General features: G+C 44.6%; 1 protein-coding gene across 7 annotated transcripts in view; it reads right to left on the bottom strand.

Moving 5' to 3' along the window:
- Window positions 1-23,369, bottom strand: part of KANSL3 (KAT8 regulatory NSL complex subunit 3) — a 55,135-nt gene that overhangs the window by 21,454 nt on the left and 10,312 nt on the right. For 5 of the 7 annotated variants that reach the window (XM_027767554.1, XM_027767553.1, XM_014583428.2 and 2 more), the window contains exons 4-12: window positions 12,579-12,669; window positions 12,266-12,451; window positions 5,609-5,674; window positions 3,630-3,695; window positions 3,299-3,415; window positions 2,964-3,065; window positions 2,786-2,857; window positions 1,064-1,138; window positions 749-906 (exon numbers count right to left, since the gene is read on the bottom strand). In XM_027767554.1, coding sequence (XP_027623355.1) covers window positions 749-906; window positions 1,064-1,138; window positions 2,786-2,857; window positions 2,964-3,065; window positions 3,299-3,415; window positions 3,630-3,695; window positions 5,609-5,674; window positions 12,266-12,451; window positions 12,579-12,669 — 933 coding nt within the window. Of the gene's footprint in view, window positions 1-748; window positions 907-1,063; window positions 1,139-2,785; window positions 2,858-2,963; window positions 3,066-3,298; window positions 3,416-3,629; window positions 3,762-5,608; window positions 5,675-12,265; window positions 12,452-12,578; window positions 12,670-19,126; window positions 19,200-23,369 lie in introns of those variants that run through there. The other 2 variants (XM_014583431.2, XM_014583429.2) reach the window with 2 other exon arrangements.

Here is a 23,369-nt window from a genome sequence, read left to right on the forward strand (position 1 = left end):
CCGCATTTGCATGTGCAAAAAAATCCTAAAAGGGAGAAACGGAGAAAGGATTAAGCAATGACTGTCCCTGATTGAGGAGGGGAGGGTATTTTCTTGCTCGCTCTGGCAAGCAAACCCACACTGATTCAAAAAAAAAAGAACAATGAAGAACCGTATCAAATTAAAGAAGACTGAAGAAACATAGAAGCTAAATCCAATGCATGTGCCTGAACTGAATCCTGAACCAGAAAAAGGACATTAAGGAGACAACTGATAAAAATCTATCCATTAATTTCCTGATTTTGAAAATTATATTTTGACATGTAAGCTATCAACATTTGGAAAATAAAAGTGAATGGTATATGGGAATCTTTTGTATAAAAAGTTTTGCAACTTGTTATTAATCTAAATTAGAAATGTAAAAAAAAATAATTTTCTTTAAAGATTTATTTTATTTTATTTATCATTACTGTTATTTTAAATTTGACTACAGCAAGACACAGAGAGAGAGAGAGAGAGAGAGAGAGAGAGAGAGAGAGAGAGCGTGCGTGCACAAGCTGCCAGGTCTGGGACCCAGACCACTGTCAGACATGTGGAGTCTAGTACCTTTAACCACCATGCCACCTGCCAGCCCCCCTTTAAAAAAGAAATTTTTTAAATGGCCACTTTTAACTGAACCAGATTAGCCTCCAGTTATATCGCCCCCACATTGGGGGAATCTCTCTAACACTTTACCAGGCTCTCTCACGGCTCTAGGGAACCTACCCACCTGAGGTTATCATCAGCACCCCCAACCACCACCAAGCTGTTCTCAGCCCGAATCTTCTCCCGGAAGTCCTCCATGGCTTCAGGGTGACACTGCAGGGAATTCTGACCAATGACAAAGAGGACTGGAGTCTTCATATCCAAGAGGGGGTCATCCACGTCCTACAATGGGAGCAGGTTTCGGAGTCAGCCAGTCCCTACCATGAAGCACTGACCTGGACTCCCCGCTCTGGAGAGCAGCTGTGCAAGTTAGCCTGCCCCACCCCAGTCTGGCCAAGGCACGTGCTCCCACTGCCAAAGACCCAGCCCTTACGCTTACCCCTCTGGGACCATCCACAGTAAGCAGAGGGAACCCCAGGCAGACGACTGCAGTGACGTACTCCATCACCGATACCTGTAACCAACAGCACGACTGATCCACAGGCCCGCCGACTCACTGGCCTGTTTACCCCGAATCCATGAGCTGGGCAGGCCCGGCCTCACCCCAGGTCCATCAGTGCGGCAGCAGCACTGAGCACAGAACCCCAGGTGTGCCGCTCTACAGCAGCCACTACCAGGAGAACGGGGGCCCGAAGGGGGCCCGGCAGATGGCTGAACCACAGGATCAGTGATTTAATACTTCAAGCCTCTCAGACCAAAAAAACCTAGACTTGAGCTCTTCCGGTCCACTTTTCTCCATTAATAATAAATAAAATCAAGAAGATACAAATGCTGCCCTTTCCTCTTAAGTGAAGAAAATCCCTCCCTACTGAACATAACAAACAGTGGGTCGACATCCTCGATGTCTTGGTGTAGCTGAGGAGCTCCATCGCCCCTGGGAGCAGAGCGCGCTGGGAGATGGCCTTCTTTTCTCATGGCCCTCGATGATGTCATACTCAACCAGACCAGAGAAAGCAGAAGAATCAGGACTTGGACATATCAGGGACGCTTAGGCCAACTGACAGGCATACAAATGTACATGAAATAATAAAGAATAGGTTTCACGATGTTTTGGAAAGGGATTGAACATACACAAAACATCAAATTCCAGAGCTATTAATTTTTGCCTGATAGAATTATTATTAATTTTTAGGTGGGGGAAATAGTATTATGCTTCTTTTCAGAGGAAAAAAGGAATTGTTTTTGAGATACACACTAAAGTATATATAAATCAAATGATATGAGATTTCAGATATTCTTCAAACATCACCTGAGGGAGAGAGAAGGGAGGCAGGAACACGAAGAAGCAAGCCTGGCTGGGACATGAGCACTATGTTAGGAAGTCCAAGGCGCTTACTGTACTAAACTATTCTTGTTTTTGTTTCTGCTTAAACTTTTCTAGAATGAGGTTAAAAATTAAAGGTTGGGGACCAGTAGATAGCATAATGGCTATACCACTGGACTCCCATGTAGTCAGCCACAGTGTGAGTCCTGGACCCAGAGCGTAAACTTCACCCCAGGCACATGTGCATGTGTGCCCAAGATCCCGAGAGGAGAATGGAGGAGAAGGGATTGTGGCGTGGCCATCCCCACTGGGCGGTGATTTATTACTTCCTGTTTCTCTGTCTCTCTGGCAAGCGCACACGCCCTACAACAAAAATCACTCTCACTCAAGAAATTAAATTAAATTAAATTAAATAAAGTCTTCTACGATTTACAATACAATTAAGTGCCAGCTAGTGGTGTGGCGGTTAAAGCGCTGGATTCCACATGGCCAAACGCACAGTTCAAGTCCCAGACCTGTAGCTTAAAAAACACTGGGCACATGTGTTTGTGCCCAAAGTCCAGAAAAGAGAAAAAGGGGAAAATGGATTGTGGTGTGCCCATCTCCCATGGGTGGTGCTTTCTCACTTTCCCCTCTCTCTCACTCCAACAAGTGCACACACCCCCTAGCAAATCCATCCGTCATCCATCAATTAGTAAAATGCAATTAAGTAGGTAAAATATCCAGCATAGTGTCTGAGACATAGAAAAGCACTCAATCACAGCTATCAAGAGTGGCAGTACTCCACAGGTCAATTCCCAATTCCTTAGGCTTCCAAACAGGATGGAAATTACTCACGTGACAAGCCACCAAAGCTCCTGTGTTCCAGCCAATCAAGATAATGGGTTTGTGTGGGAAATGGCTGTGAATCTTTGTGGGAAGAGAAAGAAGACAATGAGAGAGGAGGTCACAGATGGGTGTAGAACAAGCTCAGCATGCTGGGTGTACATGTGAACCAAAACAGGGGCATCCTCACCTCCAGCACTTTGCTTCTCACTGCCCCGATCATATGCTCAAGGCACTGCAGGACTCCTACCCCACTGCCATTGTTCAGCAGATGGGTGGCTACAGGGATGACCTAAGGGAAAGAAATTGCATCTGTGTCAGCAGAGATAAGTTTCAAATCTTCTCTCAATTCTGCTTAACCTACCCTAGTCCCTTCACCCTTAGGTAGGCCCCATTCCAATTCCAAATAAGAATAAGGGACGCTCCACATTCAGCTCAACCATTTTGACACCCTCCTGCATTTCCTCCTCAGTCCTCCAAGACTACCTTCCCCACCAGAAGCATTCCTCTTGCCCTCATACATACCTTTCCTAAGCAAGAGAGCTGAGACTGCCAGAAGCGGTGGCGGCGTGAGGTGGGGAACACAGAGCTGGAGGGGCCAGAGGAGGCGATGAGAATCAGAGGAGAGCCAGGCAGTTTGCTCTAAGGAGAAAGAATTCCACTCAAGACCCAGTGAGTGAGAGGTATTCTATGAAATCCCACGTATCCAATCCCTTTCTTGCGAATTTTTGCTTATGAAACCAGGTTAAGTACTATACAAAACAAGCTACTAATGAGCCATTTATAGTCCTCTTGCCAAGGTTCTGAGGCTTGAGTCTGAAAATCCCACGTGCCACAGTTCAGTCATCCAACTTACTGGCTTGTTATGAGAAAGCACCCCTACAGCAGGGTCCCAGGGCCTCTTCAGTAGGAGAGACAAGGCCTCAGCTCCTGCAGCCCCGGTCTTCGTGTTGGATGACACAAGCATGCGGTCAATCAAGGTCGGAATCTGGGAAGAAGGGAGAGTAGAAACAGTTCCAGTGTGAAGCCAGAGACCTTCCCACTGTCAGCAATCAGGCAGATGAGAGGTCTCCACTACAAGCTTAGAGGACTTTAGTGAAACCCCTCAAACCTTCCTGGGATACAGTCCTTTAGAAAGCAATCTAGTGATATGCATCAAGAGACTGAAATTTATTCCAAGCCCTTTTCCAAATGACTTACTTCTCAGAACCTTCCCTAAGAAAATATAATCACACACACACACACACACGGAGTTCCAGAGACAAATTCACTGTCAATAATAATCAAAAAGAAGAAACAATCCAGGGACCAGCAGTTAGCGTAATGGCTATGTCGCTGGACTCCCATGTTCTTGACCGCAGTTTGAGTTCCGGACCAGGTGGCTTAAACTCAGGTCAGGCGCGTGTGCCCAAGATCCCGAGAGGAGAATGGAGGAGAAGGGACTGCAGCATGGCCATCCCCCCCTGGGGGTGATTTCTCGCTTTCTATCTCTCTGTCTCTCTGTCTTTCTGGCGAGCGCACACACCCTATAGCAAAAACCTCTCAAAAAAAGATCTACATGCATACATAAGGGAAGGGGGGCTAAGCCAAGCAATCTGTAGATATTACAGATTACTTTCCAATATTTATTATAAGCATTTGTAATAATTATACAAAGATACTCTCACTAAAATGTTACATGTAAAGCAGAAAATATAAACAACTTCCCAAAGGCTATTAAGAAAATATACCAAAATGTTAATAATCTCTTTGAAGTTACCTTTTCCTTCATAAAGTTCTGTATTTTCTGAATTTCCTCAAATGAGCAGCAATTATTTTATAATTAAAAAAAAAATCTACATTTCTTCTAGAGTATTACCTTCAAGCTATCGCATGTTAAAGAAACTCTGTCCAAAAAACCCGGACCCTACTAAATTGTGTATACTATAATTTATATCATATCCTGTTTTTTACCATCCACCAAAATGTGACCTCACAGATGCATAAATATAGGTTGAGCACATGCTGATCTTACAATGAGAAGAAATAGCTACACGAATACATGCTACCCATGAAAGGTCAAAGTGACCTAAGGGAAAGGAGATTTTCAAATGTTAGAGGTAGTTTTCAGAAAAACAAAGTTTTTGGGAACTTAGGGAATAAAAACTACTATAAGAGGCAGCCAGAAATAGGTTGGTGAGGAGGCCGGACCCCACACGGGTGACTAGACGCTAAGAGGCCCAGACCCAGCAGCCTGAAATGCTCCTAAGAGGAAAACAGAGAAGGGAGTGCAGCACAGCCATCCCCTCTGGGCAGTGCTTTCTCACGTTCCCTTGCTCCCTCTCTTTCTGGCAAGTGCATACACCCTACAGCAAAATTTAAAAAATAGAAAAGGGCTGTGTTAGGGTCTGCTTGGTGGCAGAGCACCAACATGCTGCTCAAACAAAGCTGATCCACATGGAAGGTCACAGATGAGGGACTTTAAACACCAGGCACACGTGCCCAAGACCTTGGATAGCTGGAAAGGTCGGGCAGAGAGGACCATGGCATGAGACCCTGTTGAGGTTATGCCTCCCCGACACTCATGAAAGAAAGAAAATTTAAAAAAAATAAATAAATAAAAAGGTTTTTTGCATAGTTTGATACAGGCTGTAAAAATCTAAAAGCAGCAGGGGAAGATATAGAGTTCTTAATGCAGAGCAATTATAAAGATTTATAAGAAATTAGGGGATGAAGGGCTGGCAGGTGGTGTGGTGGTTAAAGGTATTGGACTCCCACATGGCCAACTGGGTTTGAGTCCCAGACCTGGGAGCTTGGTTTCTCACTTTCCCTTTCTCTCTGTCTCACTCTGAAGGCCTCAGCTCCTGCAGCCCCGGTCTTCGTGTTGGATGACACAAGCATGCGGTCAATCAAGGTCGGAATCTGGGAAGAAGGGAGAGTAGAAACAGTTCCAGTGTGAAGCCAGAGACCTTCCCACTGTCAGCAATCAGGCAGATGAGAGGTCTCCACTACAAGCTTAGAGGACTTTAGTGAAACCCCTCAAACCTTCCTGGGATACAGTCCTTTAGAAAGCAATCTAGTGATATGCATCAAGAGACTGAAATTTATTCCAAGCCCTTTTCCAAATGACTTACTTCTCAGAACCTTCCCTAAGAAAATATAATCACACACACACACACACGGAGTTCCAGAGACAAATTCACTGTCAATAATAATCAAAAAGAAGAAACAATCCAGGGACCAGCAGTTAGCGTAATGGCTATGTCGCTGGACTCCCATGTTCTTGACCGCAGTTTGAGTTCCGGACCAGGTGGCTTAAACTCAGGTCAGGCGCGTGTGCCCAAGATCCCGAGAGGAGAATGGAGGAGAAGGGACTGCAGCATGGCCATCCCCCCCTGGGGGTGATTTCTCGCTTTCTATCTCTCTGTCTCTCTGTCTTTCTGGCGAGCGCACACACCCTATAGCAAAAACCTCTCAAAAAAAGATCTACATGCATACATAAGGGAAGGGGGGCTAAGCCAAGCAATCTGTAGATATTACAGATTACTTTCCAATATTTATTATAAGCATTTGTAATAATTATACAAAGATACTCTCACTAAAATGTTACATGTAAAGCAGAAAATATAAACAACTTCCCAAAGGCTATTAAGAAAATATACCAAAATGTTAATAATCTCTTTGAAGTTACCTTTTCCTTCATAAAGTTCTGTATTTTCTGAATTTCCTCAAATGAGCAGCAATTATTTTATAATTAAAAAAAAAATCTACATTTCTTCTAGAGTATTACCTTCAAGCTATCGCATGTTAAAGAAACTCTGTCCAAAAAACCCGGACCCTACTAAATTGTGTATACTATAATTTATATCATATCCTGTTTTTTACCATCCACCAAAATGTGACCTCACAGATGCATAAATATAGGTTGAGCACATGCTGATCTTACAATGAGAAGAAATAGCTACACGAATACATGCTACCCATGAAAGGTCAAAGTGACCTAAGGGAAAGGAGATTTTCAAATGTTAGAGGTAGTTTTCAGAAAAACAAAGTTTTTGGGAACTTAGGGAATAAAAACTACTATAAGAGGCAGCCAGAAATAGGTTGGTGAGGAGGCCGGACCCCACACGGGTGACTAGACGCTAAGAGGCCCAGACCCAGCAGCCTGAAATGCTCCTAAGAGGAAAACAGAGAAGGGAGTGCAGCACAGCCATCCCCTCTGGGCAGTGCTTTCTCACGTTCCCTTGCTCCCTCTCTTTCTGGCAAGTGCATACACCCTACAGCAAAATTTAAAAAATAGAAAAGGGCTGTGTTAGGGTCTGCTTGGTGGCAGAGCACCAACATGCTGCTCAAACAAAGCTGATCCACATGGAAGGTCACAGATGAGGGACTTTAAACACCAGGCACACGTGCCCAAGACCTTGGATAGCTGGAAAGGTCGGGCAGAGAGGACCATGGCATGAGACCCTGTTGAGGTTATGCCTCCCCGACACTCATGAAAGAAAGAAAATTTAAAAAAAATAAATAAATAAAAAGGTTTTTTGCATAGTTTGATACAGGCTGTAAAAATCTAAAAGCAGCAGGGGAAGATATAGAGTTCTTAATGCAGAGCAATTATAAAGATTTATAAGAAATTAGGGGATGAAGGGCTGGCAGGTGGTGTGGTGGTTAAAGGTATTGGACTCCCACATGGCCAACTGGGTTTGAGTCCCAGACCTGGGAGCTTGGTTTCTCACTTTCCCTTTCTCTCTGTCTCACTCTGTACCTCTCTGGTCAAATTAAAATAAATGAATAAAATAAATAAAGTCAAGTAAAATATATATATATTTTGCTATAGGGTACGTGTGCTTGCCAGAGACAGAACGTGAGAAACCACCCCCCAGCGAGGATGGCCGTGTCGCAATCCCTTCTCCTCCATTCTCCTCTTGGGATCTTGGGCACTCACGCACACGCGCCCAGCGTGAGTTTAAGCCACAGGGTCCAAGACTCAAACTGTGGTCGGCTACATGGGAGTCCAGTGACATAGCCATTACACCAACTGCTGGTCCCAAATAAAATAATTCTTAAAAAAAGAAAAGAAAAGAAATTAGGGGATGGGCCAGCAGGAGGTGTGGTGGTTAAGGTAGCTGGATCCCACATGGCTAAGTCCCAGACGAGAAATCCCAGGCACCAGGGCCAGTAGGTGGTATGGTGTTTGAGGCACTGGACTCCCATGTGGCCAACTGTAGTTCAAGTCCCAGATCTGGCAACTTGCCTTCTCACCCCCCACTGCCCGCACTGCCATGAACACATGTTTCTTCAACAAATTAAAATAATAATAAACAAAAATAAAAAACATGCCAGGTACATGTGTGCCCAAAATCCTATACAAAGGGATCGCAGCATGGCCATCCACCCAAGGGATGACTTCTCTCTCTCTCTCTGGCAAGTGCACACACAATGGGGAAAAGAAAAAAAAAGAAGAAATTAAGGGATTACAGTCATGAAACTTTCTCAGTTTAACTCAAGAAATGAATGTTTATTTTCAGTTGCCAGAGGGTGCTTATGCTCTCCAGAGATGGAGAGACACAAAGAGAGAGAAGGAGAGAGACAGAGAGACAAACTATTCCCAATGGAGCATGGTCATGCTGACACCCCTTCTCCATTTCTCTAAGGGAATCCCTGGGGCCAGGACTCGAACTGCACAGTTGGCCATGTGGGATCCATCTCCCTGAACCACTAGGGCATGGGGCCAGTCCAAGAAACAAATAACCGACAGCTATAGTTATAAGGCACCAGGGTAGTACTACGGAGGAATTTAATCTACAAGGGGGTAAAGAATACACAAATACACAACAAACAAGTTGGGAAGACTGGTTAACTGCCATAAAAGAAAAGGAAGCCCCACACTGCTATGACTCCAACCATCTGACAGGAAAGGGGGGAGGTAACAGGCAATCTTCACCTGAAGACTGCAGCATGTGACCTGAGACTCTTTAGAACAGGCAGGAGTCCAACCGAAGGAGAAAAAAGTTTTCCAATCAGACACCCCAGTGTCAGAGGAAGAATATGTGGGGCTTGCTCCAGGCAGAGCAGGAGAAGACGAGTAAGGAAGGAGGCGGATGTAAGGCTAGTAACAAAGGCTATGGCCAAGCAGCAAAGGAGCTTCACTCCAAACTAGTCACTCTCTGAAGCTACTGTCACTGTGAGTCACACAACACTCGGAAGCAGAGCATCTGTTCTGACTGAAAAGCTTTTACCTGTCAGAGAACACCTACAAAACCCAAAAACCTTGGCACCTGCTTTCTGTTAACATAGAATAATCAACAACTGACTTCTCCACTTGCAGCTGGCAAGGCACAGCTTCCCTGATCTTTCTAGCACTGCATTCACTCTCAACGGCCAAGTAAGAGGCTAGGATCTGTACCTTCTCCCCTTCTTCACAATGACGCCAAAGGTGAAAGTAGCAGGACCAAGGACATGATTCCATCCACCTGAATCTTAACATCTAGCAGGCACTTTAAAATCCAGGGCCAGCAGGTGGCATGGTAGTTAAGGCACTGGACTCCCACATGGCTAACCACAGTTCGAGGCCGAGATCTGGTGGCTTGAAAATCATGCCAGGCATATGTGCATGAGTTTCCAAAATCTCAAGAGGAGAATGGAGAAGAAGGGACTGCAGCGTGGTCACCCCTAGAGGGTGCTTTCTTACTTTCTCTCTCTCTGTCTCTCTCCAGTGAGTGCATGGACCTATGGCAAAAACATACATACATACATACATACATACATACTCATCCTGGGCCTCCCTGTAATGTAACAGTTAAGTCCTACCCACAGGGAGCTGGATCCCAATGGCCAACCACAGTTCAAATCCCAGCCCCTACAGCCTGAAATACATGCCTGGGAGTGTGCATGTGTGTGTCCCAAATCCTGGTAGGTCAGACAAATGGAGAAAAAAGGATTGCAGCATGACTATGCCCAACTGGGAGTGGGGGAGACTGTATGTGCATTCTCTCTCCCTTTCTCTCTCTGGTAAGTGTACATCTTTTCTTTTTTAAAAAGAGGAGGTAGCAGGTGGCATGGTGGTTAAAGATGCTGTATTTTCACGTAGCTAACTGCAGTTCAAGTCCTGGACTTGGCAGCTTGCTCTCTTGCTTTCCCTTTCTGTCTCTATCTGCTCAAATTAATAATAATAATAACAACAAATGAAATTAAATAAATAAATATTTTAAAAAACAAAAAACAAAGAAAGGGGGCTGGCAAGTGATGTGGTAGTTAAGGGCGCTAGACTCCCACCTGGCTGACCATGGTTCAAGTCCCAGATTTGTTTTTTGTTTGTTTTTGTTTTTGTTTTTGTTTTTTTGTTTTTTTTTGGAGAGATTTTCACTGTAGGGCGCGTGCGCTCGCCAGACAGACAGAGAGAGAGACATAGAGACAGAAAGCGAGAAATCACCCCCCAGGGGGGATGGTCACGCTGCAATCCCTTCTCCTCCATTCTCCTCTCGGGATCTTGGGCACGCACGCACACGCGCCCGGCGTGAGTTTTTAAGCCACCGGGTCCGGGACACGAACCGCGGTCGACTATGTGGGAGTCCAGCGACATAGCCATTACGCTAACTGCTGGTTCCCTCAAGTCCCAGATTTGGAGGCTTGCTTTTTCACTTTCCCTCTGACCCTCTCCAGTAAAATTTAAACAAATAAATAAATACGGTAAGATCAAAGAAAAGAGACAGCACCCCCAGTTTGAGGTCTTTGCTGATGGGGGCACTAGTGAGTCTTCTGTCAATACAGCCAGTTCCACTATAACCCATCGGCATGACAAGGGCACCTACCTCTGCACGCCGAGGGGGGTTGTCCCTCTACTAGCCTGCCATGGTTACCTCGTTTGCCACCTCATTCACACAGGGCACATTTAGTCAGAAGGCAAAATGGGGACACAGTGCAAACTTTCTTACAAGGGAAATTACATCCAAGTCATCTGGCCGTGGCGAAGTGAGGCACGGCAACTGAGGAACTGGGACTTGGGCACTAGCATACGCACCCTGTGGAGCTGACTCACCAATGCTTCCACCATGGAGAGAAGGCTGTGGAGAACAGAACTGAAAACGTGTAGACACTCACGTGCTGCCTTCCTCCGCCAGTCCCTCCAGTCATGGTCCCACACCCAGCTCGATGCCTGCCCATCACCCACCTCCCTGGCCCAGGTTTTTACTGCAAGGGCAGTGGCAGTTCAAGGGCAAGTCTGGGACTCTCTTCATTTGTCTCTTTCTCCACTAGAAAATAAGCTCCACTAGAGAAGGAAGCACTTCTGTTTTGCTCACCCCAGTGTCTGGCACATTGAAGGCACAAAATAAATACTAGCTGAATGAAAAAATTAAGGTCAAATTTCCTACCATGCATATTATTGAGGTATTTAGTCCTGAGTTTTGTTTTATTTTTATCACTAAACCAGTGTTTTTTCCTTTCTAACAAACTCAGCATTCTTCAACTTTAAAACACGTAAGGAACAATGAGTCCAAAAGTTCTGAGAATACGGCTGGGGAAAGCTGTCAGCCAGGCGACTTACAGCAGTAAGATGGGCCAGCTTACTGAATTAACTAATTTAACTTTCATAAAAATCTTAGGGAAGTGTTATTGCTAGCCCCATTTTAGAGATGAGGAAACTGAGACACTAGTCACAAAGACTAAACTCTGCCTACAAAGAGCTGAGATCAGCCAGCCAGTCTGCCACCAGAACCCACATCCGGCCACACTCAGTACAGCACGATGTAGCCAGGTGATCATAAACTGGAATTGCCAAGGACAACAGCTTAACTATGCAACACTAAGGAAGCAGAGAAGTGCAATGATTCGCCTGTAACGACTACAAGCCACCCTGTGACGAGGAGAGACCAAGGCATCAGGAGCTTCTCTGTTCTGGGTGCCAAGGGTCAGCTCCTTACACCTTTCTCAACAATCCTCCCGGGCAAACCCTCCAGAACTCAATTCAGCGATGACTCAAACCACAAGCTGCAAAGCTAGAGGCTAAATGTGTACTCTGGTTTCCTGGCCCCCACCTCATTCTGGAGAGAGCAGGGCTGAAGATGTCTGCACCAGGGAACCAGCAGTTAGCGTAATAGCTATGTCACTGGACTCCCACGTAGTCGACCGTGGTTCGCGTGCCAGACCTGGTAGCTTAAAACTCATGCCGGGCGCATGTGCGTACGTGCCCAAGATCCCGAGAGGAGAATGGAGGAGAAGGGATTGCGGCGTGACCATCCCCCCTGAGGTGTGATTTCTCGCTTTCTGTCTCTCTGTCTCTGTCTGTCTGGCGAGCGCATGCACCCTTATAGCGAAAATCTCTCCAAAAAAAAGATGTCTGCACCAGATGCAAACGTGAAATGATATCTTGTCTCCCACTTTTCACAGCAAACACATTAGCTTGGTCCATGGTCTCTAAGCTGACCAGGTAATGACCCTGTCCAGCCTATATCCTGAACCCACAGCAGACGCTGGCTACCATGAGAAGAGGGCAGATGCCAATCATAACCTTACCTTCCCTTTCAGCGTCTGCAAGGCATCGAGGTAGGCTGCCAGCATGGGCAGACTCAAGGTCTCCACGAGGGTGGTGTGCAGCCACTGGATCAGCTTGGTGTCCCAGCTCACGCTTGCGAGAGCCTGCCGCACTCTCCTCGCACACTTGTCCACAGCAACGCGGCGCAGCACCGGCTCATTACAAGCCTGAAAGATTTAAGTGGAAGTGATAAAACAAGAGGACCACTTGGCCAGCAAGTGGGGGGGACAAGCCAGCCAGTCAGTGAGGCCTGACCTATAAGAGCCCACCATGGGCAGATTTCTGGCATCTTACCCCTTCATTGGCCAAGCGGGCAAGCCGGTCAGACTGCAGGGCTTTGAGGATCTTGTTGAATAGCTTGTTCTGGGCCATTGTCCAACCAGTCCTATAAGGGAAAGCCTGAGGAATTAAAGTCAAACCTTGGGACGCTCCCGTGTATGTATACCACAAAAGATTACGGTGTGTTTTTTGTTCCCATAACTCAACACAGCTCACTCTAAGACCACTGAGCTAACACACAAGGTCTACATCCTGGAACCAATCCTGTCAATGAGTCACCTCAGCACACATCTGTACTAAGAATATACACACTGCAAGTCAAGACTAGTCACAAATGCAGACAGTCAGTGTAAGCAAAGCTGATTATTTGCCAAGCAGTTAGCATGCTATTAGTAAACAGAAGCATGGCACCATGGCAGACATATTTGAATTTCCTAAGTTTTACATTTCACATAACACACAGAAGCAGCAAGCATTTTAACACACTAAAACCTAAGAGTAAGACAAGAGGTCTATTTTAACTAGCTTTAAAAACAAATACAAGGTTGGGAACCAGCAGTTAGCGTAATGGCTATGTCGCTGGACTCCCACGGAGTCAACCATGGTTCACGTCCCGGACCTGGTGGCTTAAAACTCACACCGGGCGCGTGTGCGTGCGTGCCCAAGATCCCGAGAGGGGAATGGAGGAGAAGGGATTGCGGCGTGACCATCCACCCTGGGGGGTGATTTCTCACTTTCTGTCTCTATGTGTCTCTCTGTCTGTCTGGCGAGCACATGTGCCCTATAGTGAAAAACCTCTCCCCCCCCAAAAAAAAACCAAAAACAAATACAAGGACCAGCAGATGGTATAGAGGTATGTGGCTGGACATCCAGTTGGCCGTGGTGTGAGTTCCGGACCCAGCGGCTTGGAACTCACACCAGATGTGTATGCGTGCATTCCCAAAATCCTGAGAGGAGAATGGAGGAGGGGATTGTGGTGTGGCCATGACCCGGAGGTGATTTCTCGCTTTTTGTCGCTCTGTCTCTCCAGTGGGCACACATGACCTATAGTAAAAAGTCTTTCTAAATAAATAAATTAATTAAAAAATATATATGGGGTTAGCAGGTGGCATGATAGCTGAGGAACTGGACTCCTGTGTGTCTGAGAGCGGACTCCCATATAGCTGACTGCAGTTCAAGTCCCAGACCTGGCAGCTTGCTTTCTCTTTCTCTGGTCAAATTGAAGACTAAAAACAAATCAAATTAAGTGAATAATTCTTTTTTAAAAATAGCAGAAATGTAACTGATGAAGTGGCTACTCTCCCACTCAATATTCCACCCCATGCTAATCTCTTTCCCATTTCATACATCTTTTTTATTTTTTCTGTATTTTGATTAACAAACTTACTTTTAAATGATCCATTCCACGTAAGTTAATTTTATGACCCCAGCATGTGACATGCCACCCACACGTCTGCCTTGCTTATGTCGTTCTCCATCTCAGCTGTGAGCGCTACAATCAGAAGGCCTCCTTACTGCTCTTACCCTCACTCATCACACCCAGCACCTGGCACAGAGATTAACGTCCCCTTCACTCTACTCACAGAAACCTTAACTACTCCGCTACGCGAACTCTCACTAGTAACCTTTCCTAGAGATAAGAGAAAGGCAATAGAAGTGCTCAGTATTTGTTGACCAACTCCCCCTCCAATTAAAAAAACAAAAACTGGGACCAGCAGTTACTGTAATGACTATGTCGCTGGACTCCCATGTAGTTGACCGCAGTTCGAGTCCCGGGCCCGGTGGCTTAAACTCACGCTGGGCGCGTGTGCGTGCATGCCCAAGATCCCAAGAGGAGAATGGAGGAGAAGGGACTGCAGCGTGGCCATCCCCCCTGGGGGGGAGAGATTTCTCACTTTCTGTCTCTCTGTCTCTCTTTCTGGTGAGTGCACGCATTCTATAGCAAAAACCTTCCCCCCGCTAAAAAAAAAATTTCAGGTACAATAAAAAGTCAAATATTGAAAAATAAAACTACAGGGCCAGAGGCCAACAGATGGCATAGCAATGACATCACTGGACTCCCACATGGCCAAATGCAGCTCAGGTCCTGGTGCCGGTGCCTTGAAAATCACGCCAGGTGCATGTACGACCGAGCCCAAGATACCAAGAGGAAAATGGAGGAGGGACTGTGGTGTGGCCATCCGCCCTGGGGAGCAATTTATCACTTTCCCTCTCACTGTCTCTGTCTCTCTCCACTGAGCACACATGCCCTAAGGTAAAGACCTCTAAAAAAGAAACAAACAACAACAACAAAATCTATAGGGCCAGCCCCATAATCTAGTAAAGGAAGCCGACCTCACATGGCTATATGCAATTCGAGTTACAGTCCTAGTGGCTTGAAAAATACACAGGCACATATACGTATTTGTATCTTGAAATGAGTAAGGCCTTTTTTGTTTGTTTGTTTAAGATTTTCGTCTTAGGGCATGTGCACTTACCAGAGAAAGATCAAAAGAGGGAAGGCACACTGCAATCCCTTTTCTTCTGTTCTCCTTTCAGGATTTTGGGCTCACACACACACATGCCCAGAGTGATTTTCAAGCTGCTGGGCCCAGGACTTGACCTGCAGTCGGCTCCATGGGAGCCCAGCACCTTAACTGCCACTTGTTGGCCCCAAGTAAGACATTTAAAAAAAATATGCCAGAGGACATTTGAGCTCACCAGGGAGAGACAGAAGCTAAAGAGATAAGGAGAGAGGGAAAGGGAGGAAGCACCTCTCGGTGGGAAATGGTCACATTATAATCTCTTCTTGCACTTCTCCCCTCTGTCAGGTTTTGGGGCACACAGGCACACATGCCTGATGTGTTTTTCAACCCACCAAGGCCAGGATTTGAGCCAGTCAGTTGGCCAAGTGGAACTGGCTTTACCTTTACCACCAGACCATGAAGCCAGCCCAAGTAAGGCATTTGTAAGGATAACTCAAAACCTGAAAGATATAAAAGAAAGTGAGATAAATGGAAATAATAATGTAACTACAAAAAATTTTCAAATTTTTATAAAAGAAAACAATATCATGAAGTCCGAAGAGAGGGTGATGGTGGCATAGCAATAACCCAACTGGACATAGGGTGTAAAGTCCTGGGTTTGCTGGGCATATACCCCTGATTTGGCCTGGAACTGTGGTGGGCCACAGTGTGAAGGCCCTGTTGGGGATGCTGTCACTCTTGACCTCCCTTGCTATCTTATGGAATAAAGAAACTTAAAGACAAAACAAAACAAACAAACAAACAAAAAACAAAAAGCCAACCTGGGACTGGCAGGTGGTGTGGTGGTTAAGGCGCTGGACTAACATACGGCCAACCGTATTCTGACTCCCAGATTTGGTAGCTTGCTTTCTCATTTCTCCTCTCTCTGTCTCTCTCATGTTCCCTGTAGCAAATTTAAATAATGATGATGATGATGATAAATAAAATTAAATAGATAATTCTTAAAGAAATAAAAAGAACAACCACGTGGGTGAACATAACAGCTGTGAAAAGAGAGAGTCTCCAGAAAATAAGAAAAAGATGAAATACTCAACTGGCAAAGAATATGGGAAGGCAAGTCACCAAAAATGTATAGTCAGGGGATCAGCAGGTGGCATGGCAGTTATGCTGCTGGACTCCCACATGGCTGACCACAACCACAGTTCGAGTCCCAGACCCAGTGGCTTGAAAATCACGCTGGGTACATATGAATGCGTGCCCACATGACCAAGGTCCTAGGAGGAGAATGGAGAAGGGATTGCAGCACGGTCATCCGCTCGGGGGGTGATTTCTCACACTCCCTCTCACTGTGTCTGTCTGCTTCTCTCTCCCAGGCAAGCACACAAGCCCTAAGGCAGAATGTTAAAAAAAGAAAAAGAAAAAAATGTAGAGTCAGGCCAGCAAGTAGCATGGAGGTGAAAACAGCTGAATCCCATATGGCTGATTTCACAGTTCGAGTCCTCAACCCCAGCAGCTTGAAAATCATGCCATGCATGTGTGCCCAAAATCCCAAGGGGAGAATGGAGATAAAGGGACCACAGCATGGCCATCCATCTAGGAGGTGATTTCTCACTCCCCACCTCTTCTGTCTCTGGTGGGCACGTGTTTTTAACAAACTAAAAACAAACTAAAAAAGTATAGTCAACACCACTTCAAAATTAAACTAATACAAATTAAAATAATAAAACATGGGGCTGGGAGGTGGCATGGTGGTTAAGGTGCTGGACTCACAAGGCCGATCACAGTTTGAGTCCTAGACCTGGTGGCATGCTTTCTCACTTTCCTTCTCTCTTTCTCTCTCTGCTGAATTCATGTGCACTATAGCAAACAAAATAATAATAAATAAAATAAATATTAAAAGTAATAAAACATTATTTTTCACTTATCAAATGAGTAAAAATTAGATTTAATAATATTCTGACTCATGGGACTGGCAGATGGCATGGTGGTTATGTTGCTGGACTCCCACATGGCCAACCATGGTTCAAGTCTCAGACCTGGTAGCTCGAAACTCACACCAGGTGCGTGTGCATGCATGTCCAAGATCCTGGGAAGAGAATGGAGAAAAAGGGAATGCTGCATGGCTATAACCCCCAGGGGATGATTTCTCACTTTCCCTCTCAGTTTCTGCTTGTCTGTCTCTCCAGTGAGTACATATACCCTAAGGCAAAAACTGCTTAAAAAAAAAAAATTCTGCATCCTAAGAGTGAAATAAAACAGATTCTCCATATTCTATTAATGGAAAAATAAATCAATATGAAATAAGTCAATATGAATAATCAATTTATAAAACCTAACTCAGATCACATCACTCCTCTGCTTAAAGTCCTTCGGTAGCCCCGTTTCAATGGGCTAAAAGCCAGTTGATTGCAGTGTGCTATGTGGACCCCAGTGCCTCTCCAGGCTCATCACCTACAACTGCTCCTCACTCACTTTGCTCCCAGTACTCCCACAACACACCTCAGGCATGCTCCTGTGTTCCCCCCCCCCCCCCACGCCACGCCTGCCCTTGCCCTTCATCCAGGCCTGGAACAAAGGTTCCCTCTCATCTCCTTCAGTTGTGGCTCAAATTTTACCTTCTACTGAGGCTTCCCCTGCCCCAACCCTATTTAAAACTGCAACATTCCAATCCCGCCTGGGATTTCTAACCCTTTTCCAGCCATATCGTTACCTCACAATCTATCCATTCTACTTATTTGTGTACTCTGTCTCCCTCTGCTGTGAAGGCCAGAATTTCTGTCAATTTTGTGTAAGTGCTATACTATCAGCACCTAAAACAGCCTGACACATGCTGGGGAATTAAACATCTGCTGAATAAACAAATAGATAAAATGTATGCACACTGCATTCTAAGTTATGAAAACAGCCAGATCCAGATTCGAACCCTCACACTCCACACCACACCAAGCACATGGGTACTGAGCAGCAGAGAGGAACAGAGCATGATTTATGCTCAACAGTAAACTGAGCTCTGCATCGCACCAAGGCAGTAAAACTACAGGGAAGCCACTTGACAGTACCAATAATCTCAATTTCTGACTTCATAACCTACTAGCACCCTTCTCATCACACTCCACCCTGCGAGATACCCTCATTACTATAGGTTACCTAGGAACACCGGTAACATGGCCAAGTGAGTTTGCAGATGGAAGACAAATTTCCTTTTGTTTACTTTGTACAACAATCTCAAATGTACCTGGAGAAAGCAAATACCTTCTAGGAAGGAGGCAAGTAATGATCCAATTCCTTTTTCTTCTGTAAAATTTAATCTCCACCTACCACATGTCCAATTTTACAACTCACCACAGTGACAGAATTCAGAAAAACCCAAAATAAAAGCCAGGACTCTGGCTCTGTAATAAAGATGTGGCTGTGGCCAGAGTCTCCTTGTCTACAAAACAGACAAGGACTAGACCATCTCTAAGGCACTGCTAGGCAGTAAAAATACCTTTTGGCAACAACAACAACAAAAAACGGGACTAAGTATCTTGATGGGAGCAAACATTGCGAAAATACACAACTACACAAACAGAATGGGGCAAGTATCTTCTTCAGAAATATCTTCTACCTTCAGACACTCCCTGCTACAGCTAAAACCTCCCATCCTTTTTTTTTTAAATTTGCCATAAGGCGTGTACGCTCATTAGAGAGACAGAAACAGAAAAAAAAATGAGAAAGCATCTTCTCAAGGGGAATGGTCACGCTGCAATCCCTTCTCCATTTCTCCGTCCTTTTGGGATTCTAGCCACGCACCCAGAGTTTCTTCAAGCTGCCAAGTCCAGGACTTGAACTGTGTAGTAGGCCACATAAAATCCAGCCACCTTACCCACCATACCACAGGATGGCCCCCTCCCATCCCTTTCTAACTCCCTGTGGGGGTAACTAGAAGCAATCTTGGGTTTCTTGAGACTTTCCTTATTTTCCCCTAGTTCTCTCGGCTCAGTTCCTGCTACTTCATCAAGACCCAGCCAGTTTTTGTTGTGGTTTGATATTCAGAGAGATTCTGGACTTGGGGCATAGAGAGTGGCAGCTTCGACTCAAGGTCAGGACTCAGGATACCTTGGAACTGGGAAGACTCGCTGGAACAGCGCCAGCCCTGTAGTCGGCAATCCCATCTTCCTTCCCATTACCTAAAAGCACAGCACACACAAGAGGGGCATCTTTCACAGGTTTGGTAAATCTAAAGGTTATGGAGGATGTTCACAAGGAGCCTGAAAAAGCTTTCTGGAGATACATGGCTAGATCTCGGTAATGGTATGCTTGTTTTTTCATGGTTGGTTAAGTTCTACCCTATTTGTGGACATTTAGGTTCTATCTTTTATTACTATTTATAAGCAGCTACGGTGATCACCTTCCTTTCTCCCAACACAGACACACATGTACATACAAACACATATCCTTATCCATTTAAGCCTTTATACAGTCACGCAAGTATCCATGTAGAACAGATTTCTTGGGGCAGAAACGAAAGATCAACGGTTATGTGTTAAAATTTCTGGATTTCCAGTTATGCAAAAATAACAGGTATAAAGAATCCGCAGCATTTTGAGAGCAGTATCGTATTATAGCCTTACCTCCACAATAACACTCATTTATAATCAGATTAAGCAACAAATATAATTTCTTCACATTGAGTAATCTCTGGAGCTTTCCCAAAGCCTACAACTCACATTGCAAACTTAAATTCCAAGAACAGGTGTAATTTATCCATGAGGCACGAACAGCACTTCCAAAACCATCTCTGCTCTTTATACAGGATGTTTTCCCTATTCTATATTTATTCTGTAACCCAAAATGATGGAGCAAGGAAAGTGATGTGAACAAACAGGGGAGGAGAGTTAGAAAGCTATTTAGAATGACTACCACACACCGATGACATCTAACATTATGTTTAAAACCACAATGTGGGCCCAGTCGCAGGGGCTCAGTAGCAGTGCAACCCTCTGCAATGCTGGAAGCCGCACAGAAAATTGGGGTTTGGTTCCCAGGTGCCTAGGAGTGTGTGCACCCCTACGAGCCTGGCTGGCTGGGAGAGCTGGAGAAGGGAAGACCATGGCATAAGACCCCTTTGAAGGTGCTTGTTTTTCTTTCATGAAAGAAAAAAAGGAACAGAGGGAAGAGAGGGAGAGAGGCAGGGAAGCAAGAAGGGATGGAAGGAAAGAAAGAAACTAAAAACAAAACCACATGTTGAGAGTCTAAAATCTCCCCGGCTAAAGTTCTTAGAATTGTTGCTGCATAGGTAACAAAATTATTCCAAGAACTGAAATATGTTCTCTGTATTTTGTCAGTTTTGTGGGAGGCTAGAAAATTAAGTGGACAGGAAAAGGTGACCTAACCCAAGATTAAGATAAAGAGCATGCAAAAGATATAATTAAGGAAAAATTTAAAAACAGGAGACGGAATTTAAGTACAAGTCTAAACAGTCAAATAGCTGATGGGAACTGTGGTGAGTCAACTGGCTCCTCTCCACCTAAACCTATTCAATTCTCATGAGTACAACAGTGCCTCTCCTTCAATTCTTAGAAGAGATCAGACAATCTTTTGTTCTCCATGCTCTGACTGACCCTGAACGATATACAGACTTCTGGCTCATCCTTTTCAAAGCAGCCAATATGTCATGTTGGTCCTAGAAAAATCTGATATTTTCAAAGGTAACCAACTGTTATTCTCTGATACTGTTTCAAGAGAGACTAAGTTAATATTAAAATATCCAAAGAATTTTTTAAACCAGAACTCAAATAGGGAGAGACAAAGATCAGACACTCAAAAGGTAGTATTTTTCTTTTTTGGATCATAAAATTCTGTGCCTAAACACTAGGAGAAAGGAAGGGAAAAAATGAAGAGGAAAGAAAGTGGGTGGGGAGAAGAAAACAAATAACTTAAAGAGCTTGGACGTAGAATTTCAAACATCCAACCTGTGATTTATACATAGATATTTACAGTATTGGGAAACAATTTAGAGAAGATTCAGAAAGTGAGAATGGACTGGGGGGACAGGGGAACCAAAATTTAGAGAAGTTCTGATATCTAAGATAAGGAAGCTTGATCTACAACAATAGCTTCTTTCACTGAAATACCGGGACTGCCTTAAAATCTATGTGAGCAATGCTGAGACGAATCATGTGCCAGGAGTATCTTGTCAAATGTCTCTAAAAAGCTATGCATTTAATGAGACATGGCATTTGACAAACATCTGGAGAAACTAGAAGAAGCTGCCTACTGTCTTCAGGACTATGTTACTATACCAGCAAACATCATTTTCGAATGTTCTCCGAGTCACATAACCATCACAAGCAGACACAGAACATGATCTACACCTAGTCAGCTCACCACTTCTTTAAAAAAAAAAAAAAAATTATTCATTTATTTATTTATTTATTTATTTATTTCCATTTGTTACTGTTATTTTTTTTTTCTTTATTTGACGAGAGAGAAAGAGAAAGTGGGAAAACAAGCAAGCCACCAGGTCCAGGACTTGAACCATGGTTGGCCATGTGGAAATCCAGCGCCCTTATCCACCACACCACCTGCTGGCCCCAACACACCACTTCTATAAAAGCTGGAGAAGAAGCATTTGAGGGTTTGCAGACCGTCCAGTCTCACAACTATTTAACTCAGAAGCTGTGAGACTATAAAGGTAGTCATGAATAATACCTAATGAATGGCACACCCATGTTCTCTCTGTCTCTTTTTAAAGATAATTCTGCTATAGGGTGCATGTGCTCACTAGAGAGAGAGAGAGAGAGAGAGAACGAAAAACCGCCCTGGGGTGATTTCTCACTTTATGTCTCTGTCTTTCCAATGAGCTCACTCACCCTATGGCAAAAAAACTCTCTAAAAAAAAAAAGAGAAAAGAAAGAAAAGAAAATCACACCAGTCATGTGTGCATACATGCCCAAAATCCCAAGAGGAGAATGGAGAAGGGACGGTGGTGCAGTCGGCCTCCAAAGGGTATAATTTCTCACTTCCTGTCTCTCTTTGGCCAGCACATGTGCCTTCCTATAGCAAAAACAAACAAACAAACAAAAAGTAAAATCTAGGCCAGTAGGTGGTGTGGTGTGTTTAAGGTGCTAGACTCCCACATGGTCGACTGTGGACTGTGGTTCAAGTCCCAGATCTGGTGGCTTGCTTTCTCACTTTCTCTCTCTCTCTCTTTTTCTCCAGTAAGAGCATGTGCCCTATAGCAATTTTTTAAAAATAATAAATAAAATAAAATAAATATTTCTTTAAAAAAAGTGAAAACCAGGCTAGCCCTGTAGCCACGTGGTTAAGGGAGTTGGAGCCTGCTGAAGAACACTGCTTCTGTGCAGGCCTATCCACTTCTGAAACAGTAGTGGTAGACGGTAGTTTAAGTGCCGGCTCCAGCAATTTGAGAGGCAGGTTAGGCAGAGGGGCAAGTTTACCCAATGTCCCTGGCAGGGTGGAGAAATGGAGGAGGATGGCAGCCTGATCATAACCCACTGAGGAGTGCGTCCCACTCACCCTACCCCCCATCTGGAGAGTGAACCCTTTTGGCAATTAAAAAAAAAAAGTAAAACCCAATCTTGGTTCAGAGGTCATAAAGAAACAGAAAATGGGCCAGATTTGTCGCACATGTCACAGTTAGACGACCTCTGATCTGGACAATTAAACCAGGCACAGAGATACTTAAACGCTTCACAAAGAATCAGCCCATTACTAGAGAAAGCCAGAGTCAAGTGAGGGGAAGAGAACACTTCATTTTCTATATGTGCAAAAATCACCTGTAAATCAGGAAGGAAGAAAAGGAGCCCTAACGAGAAATTAAGTTTCTGACTCCACGGACCAGCAATCAGAAAGTTCTCTAGGACTGAAATACAGAGTTCTAAGAACTGTCCTATCGCCCTTGAAGTTCTCCATGTGGGAAATTGTAATTTACATGACTTTATATGGGGAGAAAGGAAACAGCAATTTAACAACCAAGTCCAGGAAAAGAATGGTAACAAGATGACTGTAATCAGAGCAAACTACAAGTTCCAAACAGGCTACCGATTCCAGGACAGATTTACAAAACAGTGCCCTCTGAAGCTAACGCTAATAATCACCAACAAATAACGAAATAAGCTGTGTGCAAAAGTGACCTACCTGAAGGGGGGGTTTGCAGGCCTGTTGTTAACAACAGGGCATATCCACAACCTCATCAGCCACTAGCAAAACAAAAAATCTGCTAGAAACTGAGCTCCACTGAATTGTAACAATGTGTGGCAATGTTACTCTGATGGGTACAGGTCCATAGGAAACTGGAGAAAGACGAGCCAAAGACAGAACCTGCCAGGGTTTCCCT

This window comes from Tupaia chinensis, unplaced genomic scaffold (assembly GCF_000334495.1).
Source record: "Tupaia chinensis unplaced genomic scaffold, TupChi_1.0 Scaffold144276_1, whole genome shotgun sequence".
Lineage (NCBI taxonomy): Eukaryota > Metazoa > Chordata > Mammalia > Scandentia > Tupaiidae > Tupaia > Tupaia belangeri.